Source organism: Gastrolobium bilobum, unplaced genomic scaffold, assembly GCF_033153095.1.
Source record: "Gastrolobium bilobum isolate Gb01-03AN ecotype WA unplaced genomic scaffold, APGP_CSIRO_Gbil_v1 utg4431, whole genome shotgun sequence".
NCBI classification, from domain to species: Eukaryota; Viridiplantae; Streptophyta; class Magnoliopsida; order Fabales; family Fabaceae; genus Gastrolobium; species Gastrolobium bilobum.
In genome coordinates this window covers 520,787-544,883 of record NW_026899844.1, presented here as the reverse complement: position 1 = coordinate 544,883, position 24,097 = coordinate 520,787, and the positions used below count along the sequence as shown (strand labels likewise).

Here is a 24,097-nt window from a genome sequence, read left to right as displayed (position 1 = left end):
AATCACAATTTTATTAAATGGAGTAGATTATATTTACAAGCAGAGGCAGACGCACACTGTGGCACTTGTCTGTAGTAATTTTTGAATTTTTTTTTGCGGATCCACCCTCTTTTCTTTCAAAGCTTAAATCGTTTAATTGGTTTATTTTTTGTCTTCTTTAAACGCAACTGATGCATAAACTTGGAAATAGATATGGCTTACCTTTTTTAAATGCAATCTCTTCTCACTTTTCTCCCTTCTTTTTCCTTAAAAATGTTTCGCATTCGTTTTCTTCTTTCTCTATCTCTGACTTTTTATTTTTGGAGGAGGGGGGTTACTTGTATTTTAATTTTCGTGGCCAGACTTGTTTATTTTTTGGTAAGAACTAAGAGTTTTTTTTTTGGGGGGGGGGGGGGGGATAGGTTGTAAGTATCCTTTTGTAGCATTCAAAATATTTCCTTGGCCTAAAATGATACTATTCAAACACTGAAATCAGGGATTTCATGAGGTTTTAGATTAATGAACTATTACTAGAGGATTTTGCCTTTGGTTGGTCTCCCTTCTAATGTGATTAGATAACATTTAGGTAGTGTTTGGTTGGGGAGAAATTTTTTAATACTAGGAAAATGTAAATACTAGGGATCTGGAGGAAAAGTGAGTTAGATAGGAAAATTGTAAAAAATTGTTTAGTGGGGTAAAATTTTACCAAGAAAATTGAATTAAATTTCTGAATGTGTGTTTGGTTGAACATAAAATATTGATGGGAAAATTTAATGAAATTACAAAAATATTCTCGTAAAAACACCTACGTTTTATTACATCCTTCGAACCACAATAAATAATGTGTCAAACTGCTTTCTCAACAATGCCCTTTTCTAATTTATCCGATTTTGTTCTACAATTCCACATGGTCAAACGGCTTTCTCAACAGAACATGATGTTGAAATTCAGTACACGAATTGAACATTAATGAGTAGCAGAAAATGCCCACCTAATCATTTACTGTAATCTTATCAGTAACAAAAATGAAACACCAAAAACATGGATGAACAGGCTTTATCGCTTTACAATATATAGGCCAAGATCAGAACCAAAGCACAATTTAAAATCATTGGTTTCTATCCTCAGCAAGGTCGCTGACTAAATATTTACATTAGGCTTGTATTTCTCCATCACTTCACCATGTCTTAGGACCTTCCAAGTAACAAAGGAAAAGATAAAATGTGGAAGACAACAAAGATCTCATTTTTTCACTTCGTTCAAATAAGGGTTATACACGTACGGATTTCTTATGTTTCTCATTATGATCTCTATCGTCATCTCTATCCCCTTTATCCATCTCCTATCCTACTTAGGTCTATAAATTTCTCTATAAATTCCATTACCTTAGCCTTACCAATGAGGTTCCAATATTTTATACTGAATTAACTAGGAGAGGTTTCCTGGCTAATCATCTAATACGAACCTGATTGTATGACTGTAAGTGATACGCAATAGTCTTACACCAGCTTGATTGTATGACTGCATGTACCGGAGGAGATTTACTGGCTTCAGTGAATCAGTTAGGTCCCTAATATCAAGGTTAGCCTGGTTCCCCAGAGAAAGAAAATAGTTGTAAGTTTCAATATTCCGGATAACACATGCAATATAAGCCACTGGTGCTTCCTTTGACCAGCCATTAGTGCCATCATTATAAATTGTTTCGCATCTACCATCAGATCTGTCAATAGCATCTTCATAATTATGTTCACCGTTTTCATGTTTACCGTTTGGAGAGAGGCCCATGCAACTTGCATGCTGTCTGCAAGAATCAAATTTCATCTGATTCAGAAGAATGGTAAGTACCCGAACAAGATGTGGCAGGCATACTGGATCATATATCACATCTGCACCCAAACTGAAATAATAATATAATAAGAATGGCACCTGAACAAATTTTAAGAAACAGTACAAGAAATAACATTATATCCCAGAGGTTAAATAAAAATTTGAAGTTGAAGTCTCACACAACATCTGGCATGCTATCTTCGAGTTGACTTTCTGATGCAGATTCCCATGGCAGATACAAGCATTTTACCTGAGATACGTGGATCAGTGCATATCATTCAACTGCAGAACCTTGATACATACAATTCAGATTATGTTTTCCTCTATCTACACAGGTAAAAAACGCAGTAATTTAAAAGAGAATCATCAAATGGTGTAGATCCCATCCGCACCAGACAGCTTTGACTTTAGTTTTTATAAACACTGACTAGACTCTGACAAAAAGGACAAAAAAGATTTCAAAAAAAATTTAAATATTAAACTTCCATAAACAAAATCCACTATCATATGCTGGAACTGCACACTAGAAACTACTGAAAATATGAACAAGGGAATGGGGTAATAAGTTGGAGTAAGCACATCAATGCTCTGAAGAAAGATAGGTAGATAACTCAAGATTTAAAACACTGGAAATTATTATTTACATTTACAATAGTTTAGCGAAAAGCTCAGTGTCATACGCAAAACCTCAGAGATGAATGCCGTGAGGATTACATAACATATATATATATATATATATATATATATATATGATCCAATATGCACTCTACGCAAATTCCGACTCACCATGCTTGGGTCTTCATTTCTTTGCGGCATGTCAGTTTCCATATTCAGGTGGTTCAACTCCAAATTAAACTTCATATTAGCTAAAGTTGATAGGTCACCGTCACTTAATATCACCTGTTGATAGACAATAAACAAATCCATGTTGACTAGATTTGACAAGCAAAATATCACCCATAAAAAAAATCCATAGCACCTTTTGCTTGTTTAAATCTCAATCTGTTCTAAAGCATACTGAAGCAAACATAGTTTAATAACAGAAATGCCTTCGTTTAAAATTTTCATGCATGGGTCATCAAGTATAGTTGGTTATACCTTGGAAGCTTTCGCATGGGCAAGACATAAACCAACTAAGCCAACTCCTGAACCAATCTGTTTGAAATTTTAGATAAGTGCAACACGGTATGGTAAGAACAGCTGGAAGCCTTAAAATTTATAAACAGAACATGAAAATTTAAACTATTGCAAGGGTACAATAATATGTTAGAGCTTCTCTGGTAAGTGGAGATAATCACATAATTGTCACATGAAAGGACTATTCCTGATTGGTTAACGATAAAATTGCTACTAGATTTTACAAACTCTTAAACATATAACTGACCTCGAAGCATGATTTTTTAGAAAATAATTCTGGATGAGAAAGTATTAATTCGGACAGAAACAGACTTGATGGCCATATCGAGCACCTGCACAACCAAACCATACCAACTTTAAGAAGTTAATGCAAGCTCTACAAACAGACTATCCATACACATGGCATATACATATTAGGGGGAGAAATGTTAGAAACTTTAGACAAGATTCAACAAATGCCCAAATCAATGGCATTTTTGAATTCAAAACAAGCTGTATTCTCAAGGAGAAAGATTACCGATTACCATCAGGAGGAAGTCACTGTAGTATTGACAAACAGGATTTACAGATAGAAACAATTAAACATGAATACACACACAAACGTGGGGGGGAATTACACTCATACTCCACAAATTCACAATCAACAACAAGGCATAACATTGAAATTAAGATATTAAATATAAGCTTACCCAGTGCCACCTTCAAGCATGTTTAGAGAAGATTGCAATGGAAAAACCAGTACCTTTGAGAGCGGAAAACTTTGTAGTTCAGAACAACCTAGTGATACCAGTTACCAATCAAATCAAAGGTAAGATGAATGAAATAACATCATAAGAACAATGGACAAACATCACCTGAATTATGATTTACCATCAGGAAAAATAAACGAAATTCTTTTGCAGATTCTTGCATCTCTTTTGCCTAAACTATCGTCCTGAAAAAAAAAAAGGAGGAAAAAAAAATAAAAATAAAACTCTCAAACGTCTTACCAACTACTTCCAACTAGAAAAGGGAGGCTTAAAGGAACTTGTTTATTATGGAAACCTTAAATGACGTCATGTACTGAGCATACAGTTCGTACAATTGATCCAACACATAGCCATGATCGAGCTCAACTTGAGTGATAAGTTTCTTGAGAAAATTCTTCAAGTAAGGAGCATAAAAATCATCCTGCATTTAGCATTCTAACCAATCAATTAAATAGTACAGAGCATTGCAATCATTTGGAAAATAAAATAATAATAGTAATAAAGATAGTAGAGAATTTAGATTTACAGGTGTGGAGAGACAATGTTCCCAAATGAACTTTTGAACCTGCTCAGTAATTGAGCCTCCGCCACACGCCCTGCAATTGCATCGCTAACTCTATCAATGTCATTTAGTCTACTCATAACCAACCACAAAGAGTAAGGAACAACCTCGCATGCGAAATCAAGCACTCCGAAGGCTCCATCGCTAGAATTGCAGAAACCATATCCACGCAACAAGGGAGAGACGGATCCAGCTCTTGCTCCATCGCCATGCCCCTAACAACACTCTTCCACTGCAGCTATCTGTTTAAGTGTATAACCCCAACAAAAACATGGGCCCAAATCATTCGACATTTGGGCTCCCGTCCTGAAAAAGTTATGGGCCTCCAACATTTAGAATTGAATAACAATTGCACAATATATTCTATTATGTGACAATCACTGTTGGAATGATCTGGGCCAGCTATTGTTGACCCAAGTCAATTTTAGCTGGGCCCATAATAGCCTGATTGACAGCCCATAGACATTATCCCTGTTTCAAACACAGAACCAATTCAGGCCACCCAAAATCTGAACCAAAGAGAGTTCTGAGAAACATGTGGTTTGTGCAAGAGAACAAAATTGACAAAAAAAAAAAAAAAACTTTCTGCTTTTTGAAGCAGTAAACTTGAAAGCTTTCTTCCAATTTCCTGGGTTTTGTTAATTCTCCCTAAGGGTGTGTTTGGTACAAGGGTATTACAAGGATTACTAGTAAATCTTATTTGGTAAACGTCAATTATCATGTTTGGTAGAAGTATCAAAAATCAATTCCCGGATAACCAAGATTTATTGGTAAAGCATTTTGCAAAGAAAAGTTAGTGTTGGGATTACCAAAAATTAGGCGATTTTCATGATTATTGAGGGAAGGAAAAAAAGATCAACATATTTTTGAGACAATAATACCCCCAACACACATCAATACCCGTTGAAGAATATGTTTTGAAAAGTTAATGTTAGTTTTGTAAAATCATCATATATTACCGGTAATATTTTACTAACAACCAAATATATACTTAGTAAAATTATTAAATATTTCTGGTAATATTTATTTCTACGAAGCAACTTTTTTATATCATTCCCGGTAAATTGAATTTCTTTCTATATGACTGAAAATCATGATTCCCGGACACAAAAAAATTTCTCTTGTATCAAACACACCCCTAATGGAAACCATTTTTTCTGCTCAGACTCTCTGCCTATTTTTGTCTCTCTCTCTCCAACTCAAGTTAAATTCTCGGAAATTTCTTTGGTACTACAGAGGTACCGTAGATTCAGTGCATCTTCCATTCATATTATGACACGTGTCTTATTTTTGTCAAATCAATAACAAATAATTTATTTTAAAATTAGGAGAGAATAATTTGATATAAAATAAGACACGTGTCACAGTATGAATGAAAGATGCACCAAATTTTCAATGCATCCATAGTGCCAAAGATATTCTTCAAATTCTCTTTCTTACTTTAAGCCCATTAATTCCGGTCTCAGAAAAGAGACCACACAATTTAATCTTTTTAGTTAAATTAATTTTTTGTATCATATAAGAGTTTTGTGTCTTGAGTTCGATGCTGATTTTTTCTTGTATTGTTGTAGAATTTCTTAACAAGTAGATTGGACTTTGCATCGTCCACGTTTAAAGCACCTATGAACTCTCACACGAGAGAAATATATTAGAGTATAATATACACCGTTTAAGAGATCCTCACTTAGGATCTTAGGTTCAATTGTTTATTTACAGAAAGCAAGTACCTTTATCCCTTAAACCACCATCCTTGCCTTCATGCTCGAGCTGGTTGAGTCATGCTGGGCAGGGGCTAGCAGCTATGGCTATTTCCTTGGCACTAAACTTTACTACTTTAGCCCACTCTTGCACACTGGCATCTGAATTTGATGTACTCAACGAAGGACCACCCAAAGAGTCTTACGTTGTTGACGATGCAGGAGTGCTAAGTAGAGTCACAAGGTCTAATTTGAAGCAGTTGTTATCTGATTTGGAAACGAGGAAGAACTTCCACATCAATTTTATTACAGTTCGAAAACTCACGGTTAGTTGTGCAACTCATGCTGTTGAGTTAAGTAAACTCTTTTTTTCACGTGCTTTTCTATGATATTGAAGTTAGGAGAAGTTGACGGATTTACTAGGAAAGTTCCTATAACATTAACATGGGGAAATCATTTGGCTTATAGTTTCATGTTCCCTGCAACTAATGGCAAAACGGAATGGCTAAGCTGCAGCCGTTTGATGTGGTTGCAGAGCAAAGCTGATGCTTTTGAATATGGTGAGTCGGTGACCAAGTTTTGGAGGGTTGGCATCCCTCTGTGGAAGAGGGAAACAACAAGGGCATAGTGGTTCTTGTCACAAGTCAAAAGGAAGGAGCAGTGACCGGTGGTCCTGCTTTTGTGCAAGCCGTTGGACAAAATATCCTTGATGCCACCGTATCAGTGAACCTTCCAGGTACCTCCTTCCATTGCTTTTCTTTTCGCTCTATCACCTTATGGTATCAAACTACTTCCAAGTCTGGGTTTGGAGTTTCTCACTAACAAATATGGCCAACTTGGATTGGATTGCTAGTAACATTACTTTGCGTGTACGTGTAATAAAGGATTAAAGCTGTAAAGTACAGATGCAAGTTTTGATTGAAAAATCCTTTTGGACTAACAAAAGTTACAAACTAATGGAGACTTTGATGATAGGGATTTCCAACTTTTTAAGTCCTAAAGCATCTAATAGGCTATTTTTATTTATTTTTTAGTAACAGATCCCTAATTAGTTCTTTGAGGCGAGTTGAGTTCCTATGGGCTATGGCACAATATTATGCTTATCGTATCCAAAAAGTGAGAAAATAGTTATATAATTGAACCTGTCTTCGAAACGCTTGCTCTTTAAATTCTAATATATAATGTGCAGATATAACCATACTCATGTTACAAAGTGAGCAGATCATGTTATCACCATACTGCATTACTATCAAGCTCTTACCGTACATTTAACTGAAATAGAAAAACAAAGTAGAACATAAACAGAATGTGCTTATCCCAAAAGCCCCTCTTGGATCGTATATTCCATATAATGAACCATGAAGCCTGAATGTATTAAATTGGACCAATCTTTTAAAACGTTTTCATTAGTAAGAGCTTGACTGTCATTCAATGTTACAATCAGCTATTTGCTTTCACTATACCAGCACATAAAGAATCAAATAATGATGATAACAATAAACATACTGGGTATTTAGAACTTGAGCTTGAGAAGGAAAGGCATTTTGTCTGAGAAAGGAGGGTCGGAGTACTTTCCAGTGAGAATTTGTGATGCGACATATTGATTAGCAGTCTCAGTGTAATGAATCCCGTCCCAGTTTATATACTCAGTGCTATCATTACAACCTTTCGCTGTAATTGTGGTTCCATTGAAGGTCTTTGTTTGTCCACACGAAACTCGACTGTCATAGTTCAGTGGCGGACCTCCATATCCACAACAAGCCATAATAGGTTGTTCAAACCCTGCAAACATATAATCACACAAATTTAATTGTGTTTACCCCTGAAAAATACCGATGTGCTAGAAGAGAAATTAACTACATTGTTATGGCTGACACTGCATCCTTCATTTCTCAATAAATTGAACTCCCTTCTGGCATTTCTAATGAATGAAAACTTAAAAGATAATTTGAAAATTTTGCTGCAGTCACTGATTTAAACAAAGCTGGAAAGATAAACTACATAAATTTCCAGGAATAGTTATGCAATGAGCAAGGAAGCCAGTCTTAGATATTCTTGCATTGTCAAATCATGTCAAAGTTGATGAGCAATGAATGGACTGTAAGTAAGTTGTATCTACGGATGACAAAGCCATCTGAGAAATTTAAAATCTACGGATATCGACATCAAAACTCTTAGAAAGGGTAATTATCCAAAGATAAAGGCATTGAAATAGGTAGAATAGAAACGTGGCAAATAAATATAATTTACCCAGAGACACTAACCGTATTTAGAATAGTTTGCAATGAGGTTTGATTTTATGGTGAATATATCAACATATGTGACATTTGCATCTGAATATTGGCCCTGCAATTTACTACAGAGGGCACGAAGCTGTAGATTAAGTGTTTTAGCAGCTTGGTTGTGTGAACTAACACATCCTAGTTCGTCAAGCTTTGATGGATCAGTTCCAAATTTAGCAATATTCTGAGCCAAGCATCCAAGAGGACCCGTGTTGTGTATCCAGAAATATCTAGCCCCCTGGTCATACAGTTTCTAGCAAACAAAATAACAAAGAGTGAGAACTCATTTATGTTAACCTCAGTAAAACTGGGCATATGACCTATAAAATTCAAGTAAGTTTTGGAATAAAATATTTAAAAATAAATAAAATGATAATTTGACACCAACCTTTATTCCAGTTTCAAATTCTAAAAGAATAGTCGGAATTGAGGCAAGTATTTGGTCCAATGTTTTAGAATAAAATGCGCCAGCAAGATCATTCTGGCCAATGTCAAACATGTACAACCCCTTGTTGAAAATATCTTCATTTGGGACGTACTTATCAAATTTCCTGCCTGTAACGTCAATGTGATCATTTTTCTTAACATGAATGAAATGAGATAGACAACAAAAGTAGTAATGGAACTTAGTCAAGTTTGAAAACATTAGATTTATATGGCAGAGACCTTTGGAAAGCAATTCAAGAGCCCGAGCTTTGAATCGGAGGAACTGAGACACCTGAATCCCAAAGGAGAAGGGGCAAATGGATGATGCAGTGGCTGGAAGGACAGTTGAACCTGCAGCTGCAAAGTTGCAACCTTTCCTATAACTTGGCAAACCCAATGAATCCAGATATGCATTTAGGAATGGCAAGTCCATGGCATCCACTGCAATAAACAACCAATAACATATTGAGCTATCATTAGTAAAAAGAAAAGCAAATAAAATTGCAAAAAAAAATTATATGATAATGGGAGACATAATCATCCAAGGAAGAAATAGATGATATGGACATTAACAGAAGGAGGTTATGGAGATTTATTACTAAGGAAATCGATGATGAGACGGCCATCAGAGTATCTCCCTGATGGTACTTGAAAGTAAGTCTGTCCATTAGGCGGGTAAAGGCTCTCAATACCAGCAGCAATAAGAGCACCGGTATCAGAATTTGAATCACCGAAGTTGAAAACTGCTGGAAAATTAAAGTGCATGGATTTGGAAGAAGGTAAGAAGATGGCAATGATGGTGAGAATCCGAAGGGTGGCCATGGCCATGGCTATTGACTATTATTGCAAGGGAAGGGTTTTAAGCCTTCCAGAGTTTGCTTGTGTTTCAAACATCTGCGGTACAGTTACTTATCTATCTGACATATGTAACAATAGATGTTCGTTTGTTTGGTGCATCAAGCTTGTAGTGGAAGTAACTCTTCGTTATATTCAATCAGTAATCTATTTAATCAATGCACTAAATTTCAAGTAATTGGTGAAAAGATGGATGTTAAAAAGTGATGTTACTTTGGTTTTCAAAAGAAAAGAAAAGTGATGTTACTTTTCTTTTCTTTTTTGATACATAAACTTATTAATATATGATAATGTCATATTAGGAAAGAGAAAAACACAAAAATAAAACTAATAGATTTTACATAAATAATGTTGGCTCTTATTATAGTTATTAATGTGGTGTCTTTTTCTTTCATATTGTCATGTCAACAACTAAATTCAAATATCTTATTATTATCAAACTTGATATAAAATATAAAAATAATTTCACACTAAATTAATATTATTTTTTTATGAACAAAAAATCAAACCATTTTCTTAATGAGTTATTAGATATGGAGAATGGAGTAGATATTTAAACTTCAATACTTATATAATATTTATCCCCAACTAATTGCATCCAGAATGGATAAATCCAAATAAAAAATAAAAAATAAAGATAAATAAATAAGAAGTTGGAAATAAATAAAAGAGAAAAATAAATAAATATAGAAAAAAATTAAAATGCAAGTAAAATTTTAAGAAAAACCAATGTTAAAAAAAATTAGTAATACTTGAGCCAACTTGTTAAAAAATCAACTTCCATCTTGAAGCTTCAAGACCACATGTCAAGAGACTAGTTAACTCCATGAAAGTAAAGAGGCCGAAAAGTAACTTGCAGTTAGCTTAAACTCTCTTATTTTTATTTTTTTGGTATTAAGCTTAAACTCTTTTTGGCATATAATATTGTAATTATTTCAACTACAAAAGCTTCTTTTATTATTTATTCATATTCGTGCTTAATAATCTCTAAAAGCTTGCCCAGGATTGATTATTGCAAAGACTATATAACAATATAATTTCAAGATATAATTAAAAATTACTTAGGAAATCCACAATGAGACGGCCATTGCAGAACCTTCCAGATGGAGTTTTGAAGTAATCTTGTCCATACGGCGGGGCGAGCTGAATGCCCAACCCTGCAACAAGTTCACCTGTGTCCGAGTTTGAATCACCGAAGTTGAACACTGCTGGGTAACTGAAGTCGACCGGATTTGCCAAAGCCAAACAGATGGAAAATAAGACAACTTGAAAAATTACATTTTTGGAAGCCATGGCATGTAATTTTCACTTGTGTGCAATGGAATCAACTACCAACCAGATCGGCTGATACCAATTATAGCTCTGTATACATTGTCATGATGGAAAATGATTCGGTGCCTTTTATACATGCAGGCCCAATTGGTTGCTTCAAATAGTTAACGTGAAGTTCTAACAAATAAAATAAGAAAACCCTTGCTTTAGATGGTGGAAAAGCAACTGAAAGCCAAAAAGAAAGTGTTCCTGTCCCAAATAAAATAAATAAAATAAATAAAGTGTTCCTTGTCGTTTCAGTTACCATCTTACCCTTATAAACATCTTAAGAGTCAGGCTTACACAGAAATTGTACCGTGATTACATTAACTGATTTACATAAGCCAGTGAGTAGAAGTCCATCCCTTAATAGACATAAACTCGTACTAAAATTTGCCCTGGAAAATCTGCCCAGGAGAGAGATAAAGAACGCTCGGAAAACAATACAAGGGGTAACGGAAACTTGAGAGAGCACTATTACACAAGCAAAGAGATTGTTTTTTCTTGACGGATTGTGCGCTTGTGTCTTGACTTGCATCTCCACGGGATTGTATTGCTTGGCCTCACCATCCTCTGATCCCCACCGTGAACCTTTACACTTGGCAATAGTCATTCCTAAGCAAGATTTCTGATGGACAACAATCTGAGATCTAATAAGGGCTTGTGCAGTTGTTTCCCTTCTGTTGAAATAATTCTTACAGTATATAAGCCAAATTACACTGCATACCAGTGCAAAATCACAGCAAGGGAATCCAATGCCTCTTCACCCTGTACAACTTACTATTTTCTTTTAACCTTTTTTTTTTTTTGCCAATACTAAAGCTGTACAGCTACTGCGTAAGGTTGTGTAAAAACAAAAAAGACAGGTGCATTGAAGAAGTCCAAATAATACGTGCCCCCTCTTCCTTTTTATTTATTCATGGAGTAATTGAGCCAGACCGACGACGTTGTAATGATCGAGAAATTAAATCATGACTTGGTTGAATCATTGCAGAGAGATTTCAGAGGACAACTACTTTTGGCAAATTATTCATATAAAACAATTGTCGGGTTACAAGCAGAGGCACTCAAACGATTATTTTGATTGCGATCAAGGGCTTGAGTGCGTGAAATTTAGGAATCGGCCTTTTTATCAGGTATATTATGCTATTGGCCAGTCCCCAGAATGTCCAACAATAAAATCTATGCATCGTAACCACATACCGCGCCATTATAATTTTGACAGTATTTTAAGGCCGGGAACACATGGTATGGATGAAGAGTTAATGTCATCGTCTTGGGGAAGTGTGACCCAACCAGCGAAAGACGAATGTCAGGATACCTGAAATCAAATTTTGAAAAACCGAACTATTATCTGCTTCCTTGCAGAATAGAGAATTGATGGAGGCATCAACTTTGGCCTTGAGAATGCTGTTCTCCCTTTTAAGCTGTTGAATTACATGTGCAACAAATGAACATTTATGTTTTCATATCGTAATTGGATAAATTAATTTAGCATTGTTAGAAATAACGAGCTCTAACTGGCATAAAACTGCCTAAAATGTTAGTCGCTAGAGGTGGGCTAGCGATGAAGGTCAAGCTGGGGAATGTATAGGAGGTAATAAGTTTTAATCTTGTAGCCAAAAAGGGCCTAAAGGGTCAATTGACTGAGACACTATTATCTACTACTGAGAGAAAGATTCTAGCACAGTTTTGCGTACCTCGTCAACGGTAGATATGAGCTTTTCCAAGGCTTCTTGTAGTGAGGATATAGTCTGTAAGGTGAGATCTTCTATTTCTGACTCCTCTTCAACTGATGGAGGATCAAAGAGAATGCCCTCTTGTATGAACAATTCCTCTAGTAACTTCACATCTTCAACATTCAATCTTTCCCCCAACTGTATCAACAGAAGTCTTATTACCAATTTTAATAACATAGACGGAGAAGGGATTCCCACAACAGTATTCTCACCTTGTTCAAAATTCTACCACATGACTCATCCCCAGGTGGAGAAGAAGCACTGAAACCTGTGTCGCATTTTTCTTCACTGTAATTGACACGAGGTGACGCCTTTATATGTTTTGCCCTGCCCTCAACACCATATTCCAAAAACTTAATGTTATTACTATTTTAGCCTACTCAATCTCAGTAAGATCAACATCGTCTGCTAGTAGTTCTATTCTACCCAAATTAACTAGCTTATTTTTTATTTTCAAGTAAGGAACTCTGATTACTATATCTAGGAAAAGGAAAAAAAGTGAGACCGTGCTTCAAATGCATTCGTGGATGACATACCTTGCTCCAAAACGAAGAGTTGACAGACTCTCTGATGCATTAAAAGCACTGGGGGAGCAACAACAGAGTAATGCAGTTCTAGCATTTCCTCCCTGTGAATAAGAAGTACCATTTCTGGGATACTGTTCTACTGAATAATGGATATAATTTGATAGATTAGAGGTAGGGAGCAACTAACAAGTGCATCCTGAAGAATTCGAGTGAGCTTGGAATCACGGTAAGGGATATGGCTTGCTTTTCCTTGCAAACCACATGTAAGAGAATTTATTACATTCCCAAGAGCAGATAAGGATTTGTTTATGGTCTTAGCTTCTTCTAGAACCCTTCCCTCGGCACCTGTTTTCTCCACTTTCTCAGACCCCGCCAAGTCCACAAGAATTAGTTTTCCTGACCTCATCCTGTTCACAGTCTGCCTTTAAGAATGATTTTATATGCAATGACACGGTGATGTAGGAAGAAGTAATACCTTCTATCTCGGGAAAATTCTTGCTGAATTGTGAATATATAAACACAATGACTTCTGCTGCTGGCCAAGTTCATTTCTACATGTTTAGGATGTTTGCAGAACGCAAGTGACCTTTCTACCACTACTTTTCCTTCCTCAAGATTACAGGAAATTTACCCTAATTATTGTGTATATTTAACTACAAAAGAAAGAAAGAAAGAAAAGATACTGAATAAAGGACAAAGGGAGTTAAAGGTATAAAGCAGGATACGGGTCTCTCCAACTGCCCGGTTTGCTATCCCCCTCTACATATTTGAGAAAAGAATTAGAAGCCAGAATACATTGCAAAATCGAACCGAAGAAAGGTACTCTTTTTCTTCTTACAGATAGGCTTTGCAATGCTTCAGCAGGCTCCAGTACAGTGATCTGAAGGAAAAACTTAAGGGTCATGTTAGTACTATATGATATCAATCGAATAAGAATTACCAATTATTTATTTTTTTCAAAACGAATTATCTTGTAACATATAATGAAGGAAAACCTTAAAAATTGCATATAAAATACTAAATTATTCAAATCTACTCCACTTGCTGAATCAGCTCATATATTGCCCCGCCTGATGCTCAAGTGTTGCTACCTGAAGAAGAGCGGCCTTAGCTACATAAAGCATGATCACGTATGATGTAAGCGCATGAACTTAGTCTGCACCTACCGTTGGGTCAAGCACTTACCTCAAAGGTCAAAAGCTATAATTAATGATAAAGGTTCAACAATATTTCCTTAAAGTTTCATCGAACCACATCATACACATGCTATGGTTCAGAATGTTAAGCCCACAAGACAATGGTGCGACTACTTCCTTAAAATTTCTCAAAGTTGCAGCAAGTTTAAGGTATTACACCCATTGCACTCAAAAGCTACAACTAATAGTAAAGATGTGTAACATTCCGGGCGCTGACAAGGACGGGGAGTGATCGCCGGTGCGAAAGAGCGTGGACAAGGAGCGGCTCCTGACAGGCTTCCAGCAACGGGAGTACATGAATGAATTGAATCGACACCCGAAAGAGAGGGATTCCAAAGACTGTGCAGGTGTGAGACAGCACAGTTTGGGATAGCTTATAAGAATTAATTAGTACTACCTATACTAACAAGATGCATTTTCTTTTCGGTAGCCCGGAACGGAAGAACTCCATAGTTAAGCGTGCTTGACTTGGAGCAATTCTGGGATGGGTGACCTCCTGGGAAGTTTTCGCAGGAAGTGTGCGAGTGAGAAAAAAGCACACTGAAAAGTCTCGTGTTAGTATGTGGGGATAGTCATTGATCATTGCAAGTTGTCAGGCATTACAAGTGGTATTAGAGCAGGGCCTCTCTTCCAGTACGGTATAACACCTCGTATTTTTAAATTATATATTAATATATTAAACATGCATTAAAGGGAAGGATTAGTGAAAATCCTGAAAATCAGGTCAAAAAACAAATGAAGGGTAAAACGGTAATTAACCAAACATGCAACCCTAAGAAGGTAAAATTGAGTAGAAGGTCTCAAATGATAAAAATAACCCTGGAAATGGATTCAGAACGAAAAATTGAGTGGTTAGGCAAGTTTCGAAAAATTCAGTGAATAGTGTTTTTACCAGGTAAAAATATTGCGGTACAGTTGCACCGTGAAACGTGTCAATTGAGTTTTGAGCTCTAGGTTTGGATATAAGTTATAAATAGTATATAGGACTAGGAAATATGATTTCTGATGAAATTTGACGGAAATTAGTGAGTTTGGGTACGCGTGCCTACGACGCGCGTAACAGCTTAAAACTGCAATTTCTCCGAACGATCGGAAAACTCCGGATTCATCTGATCAAGGGTAATTAAATGACAATGGTTAATGTTAAAAATTAGAGTTTCTAAATAGGTTATGAAATTATGGACGTTTAGTGGAATCAGAGGGAGTTTTGAATTATTTTGAAATCGCGTGAGGTGGCGGTGGGGCCCACCTCACTTAAATCACTTAAACCCACATGTTCCTTACTATTCATCATCACTCTCATCACTCCTTCTCTCTCCTAAAGGCCGCGGGTTTCACTTGAAAGGGGGGGGGGGGGAGGGGGGGACTTGTCAAGCTTCAAACTCCATCATCCAACCACCAAAATCCAAAAAGTTTGTCACCAATCTTCAAGTAAACGACGATCCGGACTCAACCATACCATCCATTAGCCTTGAAACCCTCTCATTTGTGAGAAAAGAGGAGAAATCAGCCACGAATTCAAGGGGGCTTTTGTGATTTTGGAGTTGATTGCTCAAGCCATTGCTTGGAGATTAATAGGAGGAGCCTTGTGACTTAATTGTGGGTAAGTTTAACACCTTTCATGGATTGATTTGATGATTTTGTTTCATGAAAACCTAGAGCTTGTATGCTTGATTTATGGAGTTAGAGAGCTCAAAATGAGATTGTGTATTAGATAAATGGGAAAAGTGTGTGTCATTTTAAAGGATGTAAAGTTGTTTCATTTTAAGAGAGAGAAAGAGATAGATAAAGGAGGAGAGAGAGTTGACAAAAAAAATAAATATGTGGGTCCCACTTCTTTGTGAGAGTGAAAGGATATAAGTTGTGTTATTTAAAAGGATAAACAATTTTTCCTAGATAAATATGTCTTAAAATGATGTGTTGGAGTGATAAATGCAATAAAATTTATTGAGGAAATGTGCTCATAACTTAAGAAATTTTGATGAGAAATCCAACACCTTGTGATTTTGAATTGTTTTAGGATTGTGTAATTGAGTTGTTATGTGGTTGTATGATGTAATAATAGGATTGTATGAGGTGTGGAATAGTTGAATTGATGTGAATAACCATTGGTGTATGGTTAGGTACAATTCGGCCTTATGTAGGATCATGGGGAATATGATGTTGTAAAATTATTTGGTTGATGTGTTGTGTGCTTAAATGGTAATTAGAAGGGTTGTGTAATGGTTGAATGCTTTGGAAATCAAAGGAAAAGTGGTTGGTTGTGTGGAATTGGTCATGGAACCTAGAGTGAAATTAATGACAAAATGAGGTTGTGATGATGTAGGATGCAAATTGGCACCTAAAATGATATTGGGGTAGCCTTGGGATGCTTAAGAAAAATGAAAAGAAAATAAAGAAAAATATTTTGGGTTTTAACACATGAATGGCCGAACGTCACTTGGTGGGAGGAGGAAAAATCGACATTTTGTGAGTTTGGTGGTTTACCGTGTTCTAATGATCCATATATGATCAATGTAGGTTGCCTTACGCGGATTTGAACCCGGAACCGTGAGCTCGGTGGGTTGCCCTTGGTCCCGGACCAAAAGGGATTGTGGTAAGTATTTGAATCATGCATTTATGCTTGATAATTGGCATGTAATTGGTAAATGGAAATTAAATTGGGAATAACCTATGTGTAGGCATTCTATTGTACCTAGCTCGGGGATTTATTGTTGTGGAGCTACGTGAAGGTGATTAGTAAGGTAACCTCTTGGTACTGGGGTTTGATCCCCGTATGTGTTCCACCATGCCCGTTGAAGGTGATGGTAGAAAATGTATGTAAATAATATAGGATAACATGTTCATGCATATTGGATGTGTGTTGGTACATAGGATGTACCGTGTCTCTGGCCAGTAGACTGTTTGCCTTCGGCCGTTACGAACTTCCACTGGATAGGTCTCCATGAGGGAGTTCCAGTTGACCTGGGGTCGTGGTGTGTGATCCAGATAGGAGCACACTAGGAAGTCTCGGGTGGATATGGTTGGAGGGTGCTTGGTTGATGTTCTGGGAACACACCTTGGTTTGAAACCCGTAGGCTTATATGCCGAGCCAATAGGCTGGACGTTGCGTGGTTTTGGCATTGGCCATTCCAGCTTCGTCGTATTTTGTATCCCTATGCTCCCCTATTTCACTAAATCTCTTGCTTTATCCCGTTTTCAGATGTTATGTTGTATTATTTATATGCATCGAAGTGAGCCATTGGGCAGAGTACTCTCCAGAACCTCTGGGTTACTGAGATATATTCGTATATCTCACCCCGCTTTGAGGGCTTTATTTCAGGAGGTAGCAGTAGTGTTGGAGCGGCGGGCAAGAAGCCCGTAGGCTGAGCGGAAGATTTCTATGTATTTTGCATTTTGGTTGGGCCTAGGCTAGATTTAGGGCATGAACATTGTATATGGATTTAGGATGATGTAAGAGCACCAAGACATTGTTGGTCCTTGTGTGCCACCCAATGATTATTAGGTACAAATTGAGGTTAGGAAATACTTTTGCAAATTTGGGATTTATTGGAAAAACAAAGAAGACTCTGTCGAAATTTCTAAAATATAAATAGAGTGTTGCCAAATTTTCACCCCCTATATGATATAATTGGACCCCTTGGCCTTCATGGAAGTTATAGATCTTTCTTTTACCTTTCCAACATGACCAAGTTTGTGTCAATAGGATTAGTATAACTCAAGTTATGGGTAAAATACCAAGATAGGTTGAATCTTCCCTGTTTTAGTGCCTTCCTTCAGAACTGCGGCGCTGTTGGCGCCAAGTTGCCATCAGTAGGAGGCCGTGACCATGGCACTATGGGCGCCAACCTGGCGCTGCAGGCGCCGTCCTCACTGTCTTTGGCGCAATTGTGGCGCTGTCAGCGCGGGGGTCCTGTGGAATCAGCATCCCCTTTCTTAGAAAATTCATATCTTGAGCTACGGTGCTCCAAATGGAGCGCAGTTTGAACCCACGTGAAGCTAACGAATAAATCTACAACATATTAAGAAGTGAGGAACATTAGAGAGGTATAAAATACTTCGAGTAAATAAAAAGGTGAAGGCATTTAGTATGAAACATGGATAGAATGAGATTTAGGCTAAGTGGGTTTATGGGAACCACTTAGTGTCTTGAGAGATGTAATATATGATATAATAGTAGTTTAAATAATTATTTCGCAAATAGTTTACAGTTACGGTCACAGCTCTTATTTAATACGTATTTTATGGTTTTAAATGTTCGCGTAATAAACGGAAAAAGTTTACTCGTATTTTTATAAATGAATTGCTGTGATTGTAACTGCGCTTAATATCATAATTAATGTTAACAATACCGGTGTACAACGGGCTGTTACATACGGCGTGGTTCGAGGACGAACCAGGCGGAAGCTGGTGGGCATGTAACATCCCGGGCGCTGACGAGGGCGGGGAGTGATCGCCGGTGCGAAAGGGCATGGACAAGGAGCGGCTCCTGGCAGGCTTCCAGCAACGGGGGTACATGAATGAATTGAATCGACACCCGAAAGAAAGGGATTCCAAAGACTGTGCAGGTGTGAGACTACACAGTTTGGGATAGCTTATAAGAATTAATTGGTACTACTTATACTAACAACATGCATCTTCTTTTCGATAGCCCGGAACGGAAGAACTCCATAGTTAAGCGTGCTTGACTTGGAGCAATTCTGGGATGGGTGACCTCCTGGGAAGTTTTCGCAGAAAGTGTGCGAGTGAGGAAAAAGCACACTGAAAAGTCTCGTGTTAGTATGTAGGGATAGTCATTGATTCTTGAAGCGGCCGGGCATTACAGGATGCAACTTTATTTCCTTCTAGTTTCTTTGAACCACATCAACCTTAAGGATATGCACCCATTACACACGCCATGGTTTAGGATTTGAGGACTCCGTGACCTTGCTTTCTAATACCACTTGTTGAATCATGTGCTTACACTAGCCCAAAAGCTAAAAGCTGTAGTTGATGGCAATGGTGAAACTTTATTTCCTTAAAGTTTCTTACAACCGTATCAAGTTTAATTACACTCATTACAAGCATCATGGGCCAGACTATTCAGCCCACGAATCTTAAGGAAAATGCTAACCAAAAAAGCCAACACCTACTAATGGCTGTCAGGACACAGGTAGGATTCAAGTTTCAAAATTGAATACAGCAACTTAGCAGAAATTACATTCCAAGTTAGTCTTTTATGCAAGAACATACATATAATAGTGGACAACAAAGTAAATTCAGAATGAAGATGAATAATTACAATGAAATAAGATATAGAGTTTCCATAAATACAGCTCACCTCTGTAACACCAGGTAAAATTATTCCCCGTGATTTACTCTCCTTAATCTGTATATTGTCTTTTGATAAATCAAAAAGGTCCCTATATAAGAAGGCAGAGTTATTCTGAAGTTTAACTCCGAAAACATCCCAATTCACATCAAAACTATCTTTTCCATCAACGTTGAGAAAATTGTCAATCAGAAACCACTAGAATACACCCTAAGTACATATATAGGGAAAAAATTACTTGCTTTTTCCATGCATACCTTACTTTTTCCATGTAGATTTCAACCTGGACAAATCACAAACAAAATCAGAAAAATAACTTACTATAACCAGATGACTTTGCTAGTATCTGACTGGTGTTAATTAGTATGTGTCTCAGTACCATTGACAATTTGATTGAATATGTTATGTCTTCATCTGAAGGATTTAAGGAATCAAAAAGTCCTTCTACAACTCTTGGAAGCAGGCCCTTCTTCTGTTCATCACATTCTAATATACCAGCTCCCTGCTTCAGAAAACTAGTCATTTGTATCGCCCAATTTAGGATCTATAAGATCATTTTAGGACACTTTTAATGTGATAATATTTCACCTCCATACTATATGTCTTCCCAGCTCCTGTCTGCAATTGATTGTAGAAAAAAAATCTTAATTAGGGTCCAAGGAGAAATGGATTCATGAATTGTGTTGACAAGTTTTTTTGAAAATAGAAGATTAAGTATTAATAAATGCGGCCGTCCCTCCTAATGGAAAACTATATGCAATTTAGCGTACAATGCTGGGGATCATATAGTTCAGTGTATGATGCAATGTGTCTTACATTTTACACACTTCAAGACACACACAGAGCTGCCATTTCTGAGGGAAAAAAATTACATATGAATTCGCATGCATGATTTGGTAACTGCCTGAGATACTTGGAGATACGTATGTACCTTTGAAAGTTTAACATGGAGAAGCAAAAAGCCTATGGCAAATTAGGGAAATGCTTACCTGTCCATAAGTGATAATTGTCCCATTAATTGCATTAGCAGCATCTGTTTCAATTTATGGAAAGCGTGATGTCAAGAAAAAATAAATCTGTAGTTAAGGCAAGTGTCATTTTCCTAAACTTCATTGTTAAGAAACATTCCTGAAATTTTTTAAAGAAAATATAGGACCATACAGACATATTAGCAATAAACAAACTGCAAGGATTAAAAATTTCATCTCACCGAAGTTGATGAACCATTTGGCTACGAGGATGTTGTCATTTTATAAGGAAGCAAATGCCATCGAAATTAAGGAAGATTTCAATTTTTGCATTGCATTGATTTATAAATTTGTAGTGAGAATTTTGAAGTTGTACCTCTAACTATGGGAAGAGCTAGGAACTGATAGACATTAGCTTGCTCGGATTTCTCATAGAACACTCTATCAAAGCTAAACACGAATTCTTCATCCTTCTCGTCCTGACCAAAATTATTTCAAATTTGTAAGGCAATCCATCTTAATTTGTAATGCACTCCTTGTTTTTGAGTGATGAGTTTCACAGCTATAAAATAGAAAACGATAAAAAGAAAAACTAACAGATTCTTAATCTGACATATAAAAACCTTGAAAATGAAAGTTTCGGTGTCTATGCACTGAATGCAGACAGAATCATCGCCATTTTGCTTCTCCTTTGAAGTCAAAGGCCTAAAGCGTGCACAAACTGTAATATTTGACATGATGCTTCACAGCAAATATTGCTTTACGATAATTGTTGATTTAAACCTGTTGTTGGAGGAGATTCACACATGAAATGAAAAACAAGAGAAAGATTTAGAAGCTAGCTCAAAATTTTAAAAGAGATCTGTGTAATTTTCCTGATAGCATCTAATGTTTGATTTCTCGGAAAGCTAAGGAAACATAAAGGCATGCGGAATCGAGACAAGAAAGTTTGAAGCTATTAGGTTTTCCAATAAACAAGAGTCTCCACTCCATGAATCGATCAATTGCATCAGAAGACAGGACATGACCTTAGTGGAATATCTCGAAGCTCCTAATTCCTACATATAGCCTTTTCAGATGGAATCAAAACTAAATTTAACGATATATTAATAGAGACACTTGCATGGAGGTTAAATTTTCGTGATGAAGCATAAGGAAATGTTCTCTCAAACGCAACATCAATAATAATCACCCTATGTTAGAAGCCAGCTTTCTTCTTTTATGGTGCTACATTTTCTCGGCAACCAAACAGCATGAAATAAGAAAATAATTCAAAAAAGAATAAAGAACATCATTCATCAACGAGAGAGGGGGAGAATCTCCTCCCGTTACCGATGGTGATGAGCGGAGTGCTTAGTCGCCAAAAATATCTTCAATCTCCAGTTGTCGCAGTGAAATGAAGTTTGCGTGATGATCTTTGATGGCGGGAACCAAAATAAGAAGGCAATTTCTATCTCTATCTTTTTAATTTTATTTGGTAAATAAAATCTCTTTCTGTTCCTTTTGTGGGTTGAGACTTGAGAAAGTAGAATCGTCTGCTGGGCTGGAATTGATGACAATTATAGTGGGCCTATAGAAGCCCAATTGTAGGCGCAGATTACCACTCGTGCAATACGTTACTCTCTCTCTCTCTTTACTTGTGGATAGAGAGGTGGCAAAGTGGGCTGCCCGCTCCGCACTGCTCCACCCCGTCATCAACCTGCTAAAAAATGAGTCAGTCCGCCCTGTCCACTTTTGGAAGTGGGCTAAAAAACTCAGCTCGTCCCGCCCCGTTTGACGGGTTGGCCTGCCAGCCCGAGCCTATTCTACACTGACCCACCTCAGCCCGCTTATGCCCGCCTAAAAATGAGCCCGCCCCACTTTTGAGATGGGTTAAAAAACTCAGTCCGCTCCGCCCTGTTGGGCGGGTTGGCCCGCCGAGCCGAACCCGTTTTGCCAGCTCTACTTGTGGAGGGCACTAACCAACATTTCTTTAACTAGATTTGATTTGATTTAAAAATTAAATTTAAAATTTATTAGAAATAAATTTTTTAACAAAATTAAAACTTACTACTACTCGGAAAGAATGAAAGATCTTTCTTAATTGAAAAGAATTTAAGAAAAGAGGGAGAAAAATCAAAATTAAGGAAAAATAAATAAATGGAATGAAATAAAAAAGAAAAAGAATAAAAAAAAATGAATGGAAAACAGCTTGAGAAGTATTAAGCAAGGCAGGTCCGGCAAATTGACGAACCGAACTGAATTGTTATAAACTTACCCGGTCGCTCAAATTCAAATACATCGTTGAACTTGGCTTGCAAGTTGCAACAGTAAATTAAATAAATAACAGTAAATATTTTTTTGGAGTTCTCAATAAAAAAACACGAAACCTATTTTAAATATGGTCACGAGTTCGATCCTCACCGTCCCTCACTTGTGGAATTAAATATGCATAAGGTCAAATTAAAAAAAAAAACAAAAATTGGGCCTACGCAATATCCACATTTCAAGCTCAAAAAGCTCTTACGAGAGAGGGTGTATCAAAGAATAATATAAATCATTAAAAAACTCTCACCCAACACCTTAGGCTTTGTTTGAGAGTTGATTTTTTGAGGGGGAGGAAGGGAAGGGGAGGATTTTATTAATCCCTTCCCTTGTTTGGTAGTTTAAAAAAATGGAGGAAGGGAATTTGGGATTTTTGCAAAATACTCCAAAACATTTCTCACCCATAAAATTAAAGTTCCTCCAATTTGAAGGGTTCAAGGGGGAAATATTAAAAATTACTTTTTTATCCTTAGCATTAAAATGTAAAAACTACATAAATATGAATCATTTTTTAAATGTGACATTATTAAACAAGTCTCAAATATTGACAGAATTTATCGACAAAAAATATTTCGTCGAAAGTAGTGACGAAATTTTTGACAAAAATCACATTACGTCAAAAATAGAGACGAAACAATATTTGGCCATAATCACTCACATAAACTTTTTCAAAAAAAATACAATTAAAATTCTAGATAGAATCAAAATTCCGTTCAAACTTTCAGGAGAAACATTTCCGTGAAAAAAATTTTGACAGAAAACTTCCGTAAAAAAATTTGTTGAAAAATTTTCAGTCAAATTTTTTTACAGTCAATATTTTCATCAAAAATATTAACGTACCAAATTTTCAATGAAAATTTTTGACAAAAATATTTTTAAAAAATTTCTGATAGAAATTTTTTTGTCAAAATTCTTTACAGAATATAAATTCCGTCAAAATATTTGACAGAAAAACACATTCGTCAAAATTTTTGACAAAGAATATTTTCCTCTAAATTTTTAACGAAACACATTTTCATTGAAAAAATATTGTAAAAAGATTTGACGGAAAAAATTTTGAAGGAAAAAATTTCTTCAAAATTCTTTATAGAATCCAAAAACCGTCAAAAAAAATTGACGAAAAATATTTTTGTCATACTTTTTGACGAAAAAAATTTCTGTCAAAATTTTCGACGAAACACATTTCTATCAAAAAAATTTGGTAAAAAACATTTCTATCAAAATTTT

The 24,097-nt window shown here is 36.4% G+C and overlaps 3 protein-coding genes and 1 pseudogene across 9 annotated transcripts; 1 reads left to right on the top strand and 3 right to left on the bottom strand.

The window, feature by feature from the left end:
* Positions 1–20: 20 nt before the first annotated feature.
* Positions 21–4,459, bottom strand: LOC133293839 (uncharacterized). Of its 7 annotated transcripts, XM_061492448.1 has the most exons (12): positions 4,362–4,459; positions 4,219–4,288; positions 3,988–4,113; positions 3,814–3,877; positions 3,633–3,720; positions 3,191–3,275; positions 2,905–2,961; positions 2,593–2,706; positions 1,986–2,056; positions 1,806–1,876; positions 1,445–1,715; positions 21–970 (listed from the first exon to the last, which is right to left on the bottom strand). In XM_061492448.1, exons 1-12 carry the CDS (start codon positions 4,457–4,459, stop codon positions 946–948), a joined length of 1,140 nt encoding a protein of 379 aa, XP_061348432.1. In that variant the 3' UTR covers positions 21–945. The 7 variants fall into 7 exon arrangements, with proteins under 7 accessions (XP_061348432.1, XP_061348430.1, XP_061348433.1 ...); XM_061492446.1 differs by having other exon boundaries at positions 1,445–1,876; XM_061492449.1 differs by having other exon boundaries at positions 1,445–1,876; positions 3,988–4,127; positions 4,362–4,411.
* A 1,167-nt stretch (positions 4,460–5,626) lies between these two features.
* LOC133293898 (UPF0603 protein At1g54780, chloroplastic-like) lies at positions 5,627–6,804 on the top strand (annotated as a pseudogene).
* Positions 6,805–7,464: 660 nt separating this feature from the next.
* On the bottom strand, positions 7,465–9,584 carry LOC133293842 (GDSL esterase/lipase At1g54790-like). The gene is made up of 5 exons (XM_061492454.1): positions 9,259–9,584; positions 8,900–9,100; positions 8,622–8,788; positions 8,216–8,486; positions 7,465–7,733 (listed from the first exon to the last, which is right to left on the bottom strand). Exons 1-5 carry the CDS (start codon positions 9,485–9,487, stop codon positions 7,465–7,467), a joined length of 1,137 nt encoding a protein of 378 aa, XP_061348438.1. The 5' UTR covers positions 9,488–9,584.
* A 2,509-nt stretch (positions 9,585–12,093) lies between these two features.
* Positions 12,094–21,303, bottom strand: LOC133293897 (kinesin-like protein KIN-1). Its single transcript, XM_061492519.1, has 15 exons — positions 21,190–21,303; positions 20,943–21,045; positions 20,588–20,631; positions 20,187–20,216; positions 19,978–20,100; positions 19,856–19,881; positions 19,608–19,689; positions 13,930–13,971; positions 13,817–13,850; positions 13,567–13,642; positions 13,279–13,498; positions 13,101–13,192; positions 12,777–12,891; positions 12,526–12,702; positions 12,094–12,252 (listed from the first exon to the last, which is right to left on the bottom strand). Exons 1-15 carry the CDS (start codon positions 21,301–21,303, stop codon positions 12,094–12,096), a joined length of 1,437 nt encoding a protein of 478 aa, XP_061348503.1.
* Between the last annotated feature and the right edge of the window lie 2,794 nt (positions 21,304–24,097).

Coding starts and splice junctions, on each gene's coding strand:
- LOC133293839 (XM_061492446.1), bottom strand. CDS start 4,459: ATGGAGCAAGAGCTGGATCCGTCTCTCCCTTGTTGCGTGGATATGGTT. Junction 2,057..2,592: donor GAAATGAAGACCCAAGCATG/GTGAGTCGGAAT, acceptor CACGTATCTCAG/GTAAAATGCTTGTATCTGCC. Junction 971..1,444: donor ACTTACAGTCATACAATCAG/GTTCGTATTAGA, acceptor GTAAATGATTAG/GTGGGCATTTTCTGCTACTC.
- LOC133293897 (XM_061492519.1), bottom strand. CDS start 21,303: ATGTCAAATATTACAGTTTGTGCACGCTTTAGGCCTTTGACTTCAAAG. Junction 20,632..20,942: donor AGCTCTTCCCATAGTTAGAG/GTACAACTTCAA, acceptor AAATTGAAACAG/ATGCTGCTAATGCAATTAAT. Junction 12,253..12,525: donor TCATATCTACCGTTGACGAG/GTACGCAAAACT, acceptor GTAATTCAACAG/CTTAAAAGGGAGAACAGCAT.
- LOC133293842 (XM_061492454.1), bottom strand. CDS start 9,487: ATGGCCATGGCCACCCTTCGGATTCTCACCATCATTGCCATCTTCTTA. Junction 9,101..9,258: donor TCTCATCATCGATTTCCTTA/GTAATAAATCTC, acceptor TGTTTATTGCAG/TGGATGCCATGGACTTGCCA. Junction 8,789..8,899: donor TCTTGAATTGCTTTCCAAAG/GTCTCTGCCATA, acceptor TTGACGTTACAG/GCAGGAAATTTGATAAGTAC.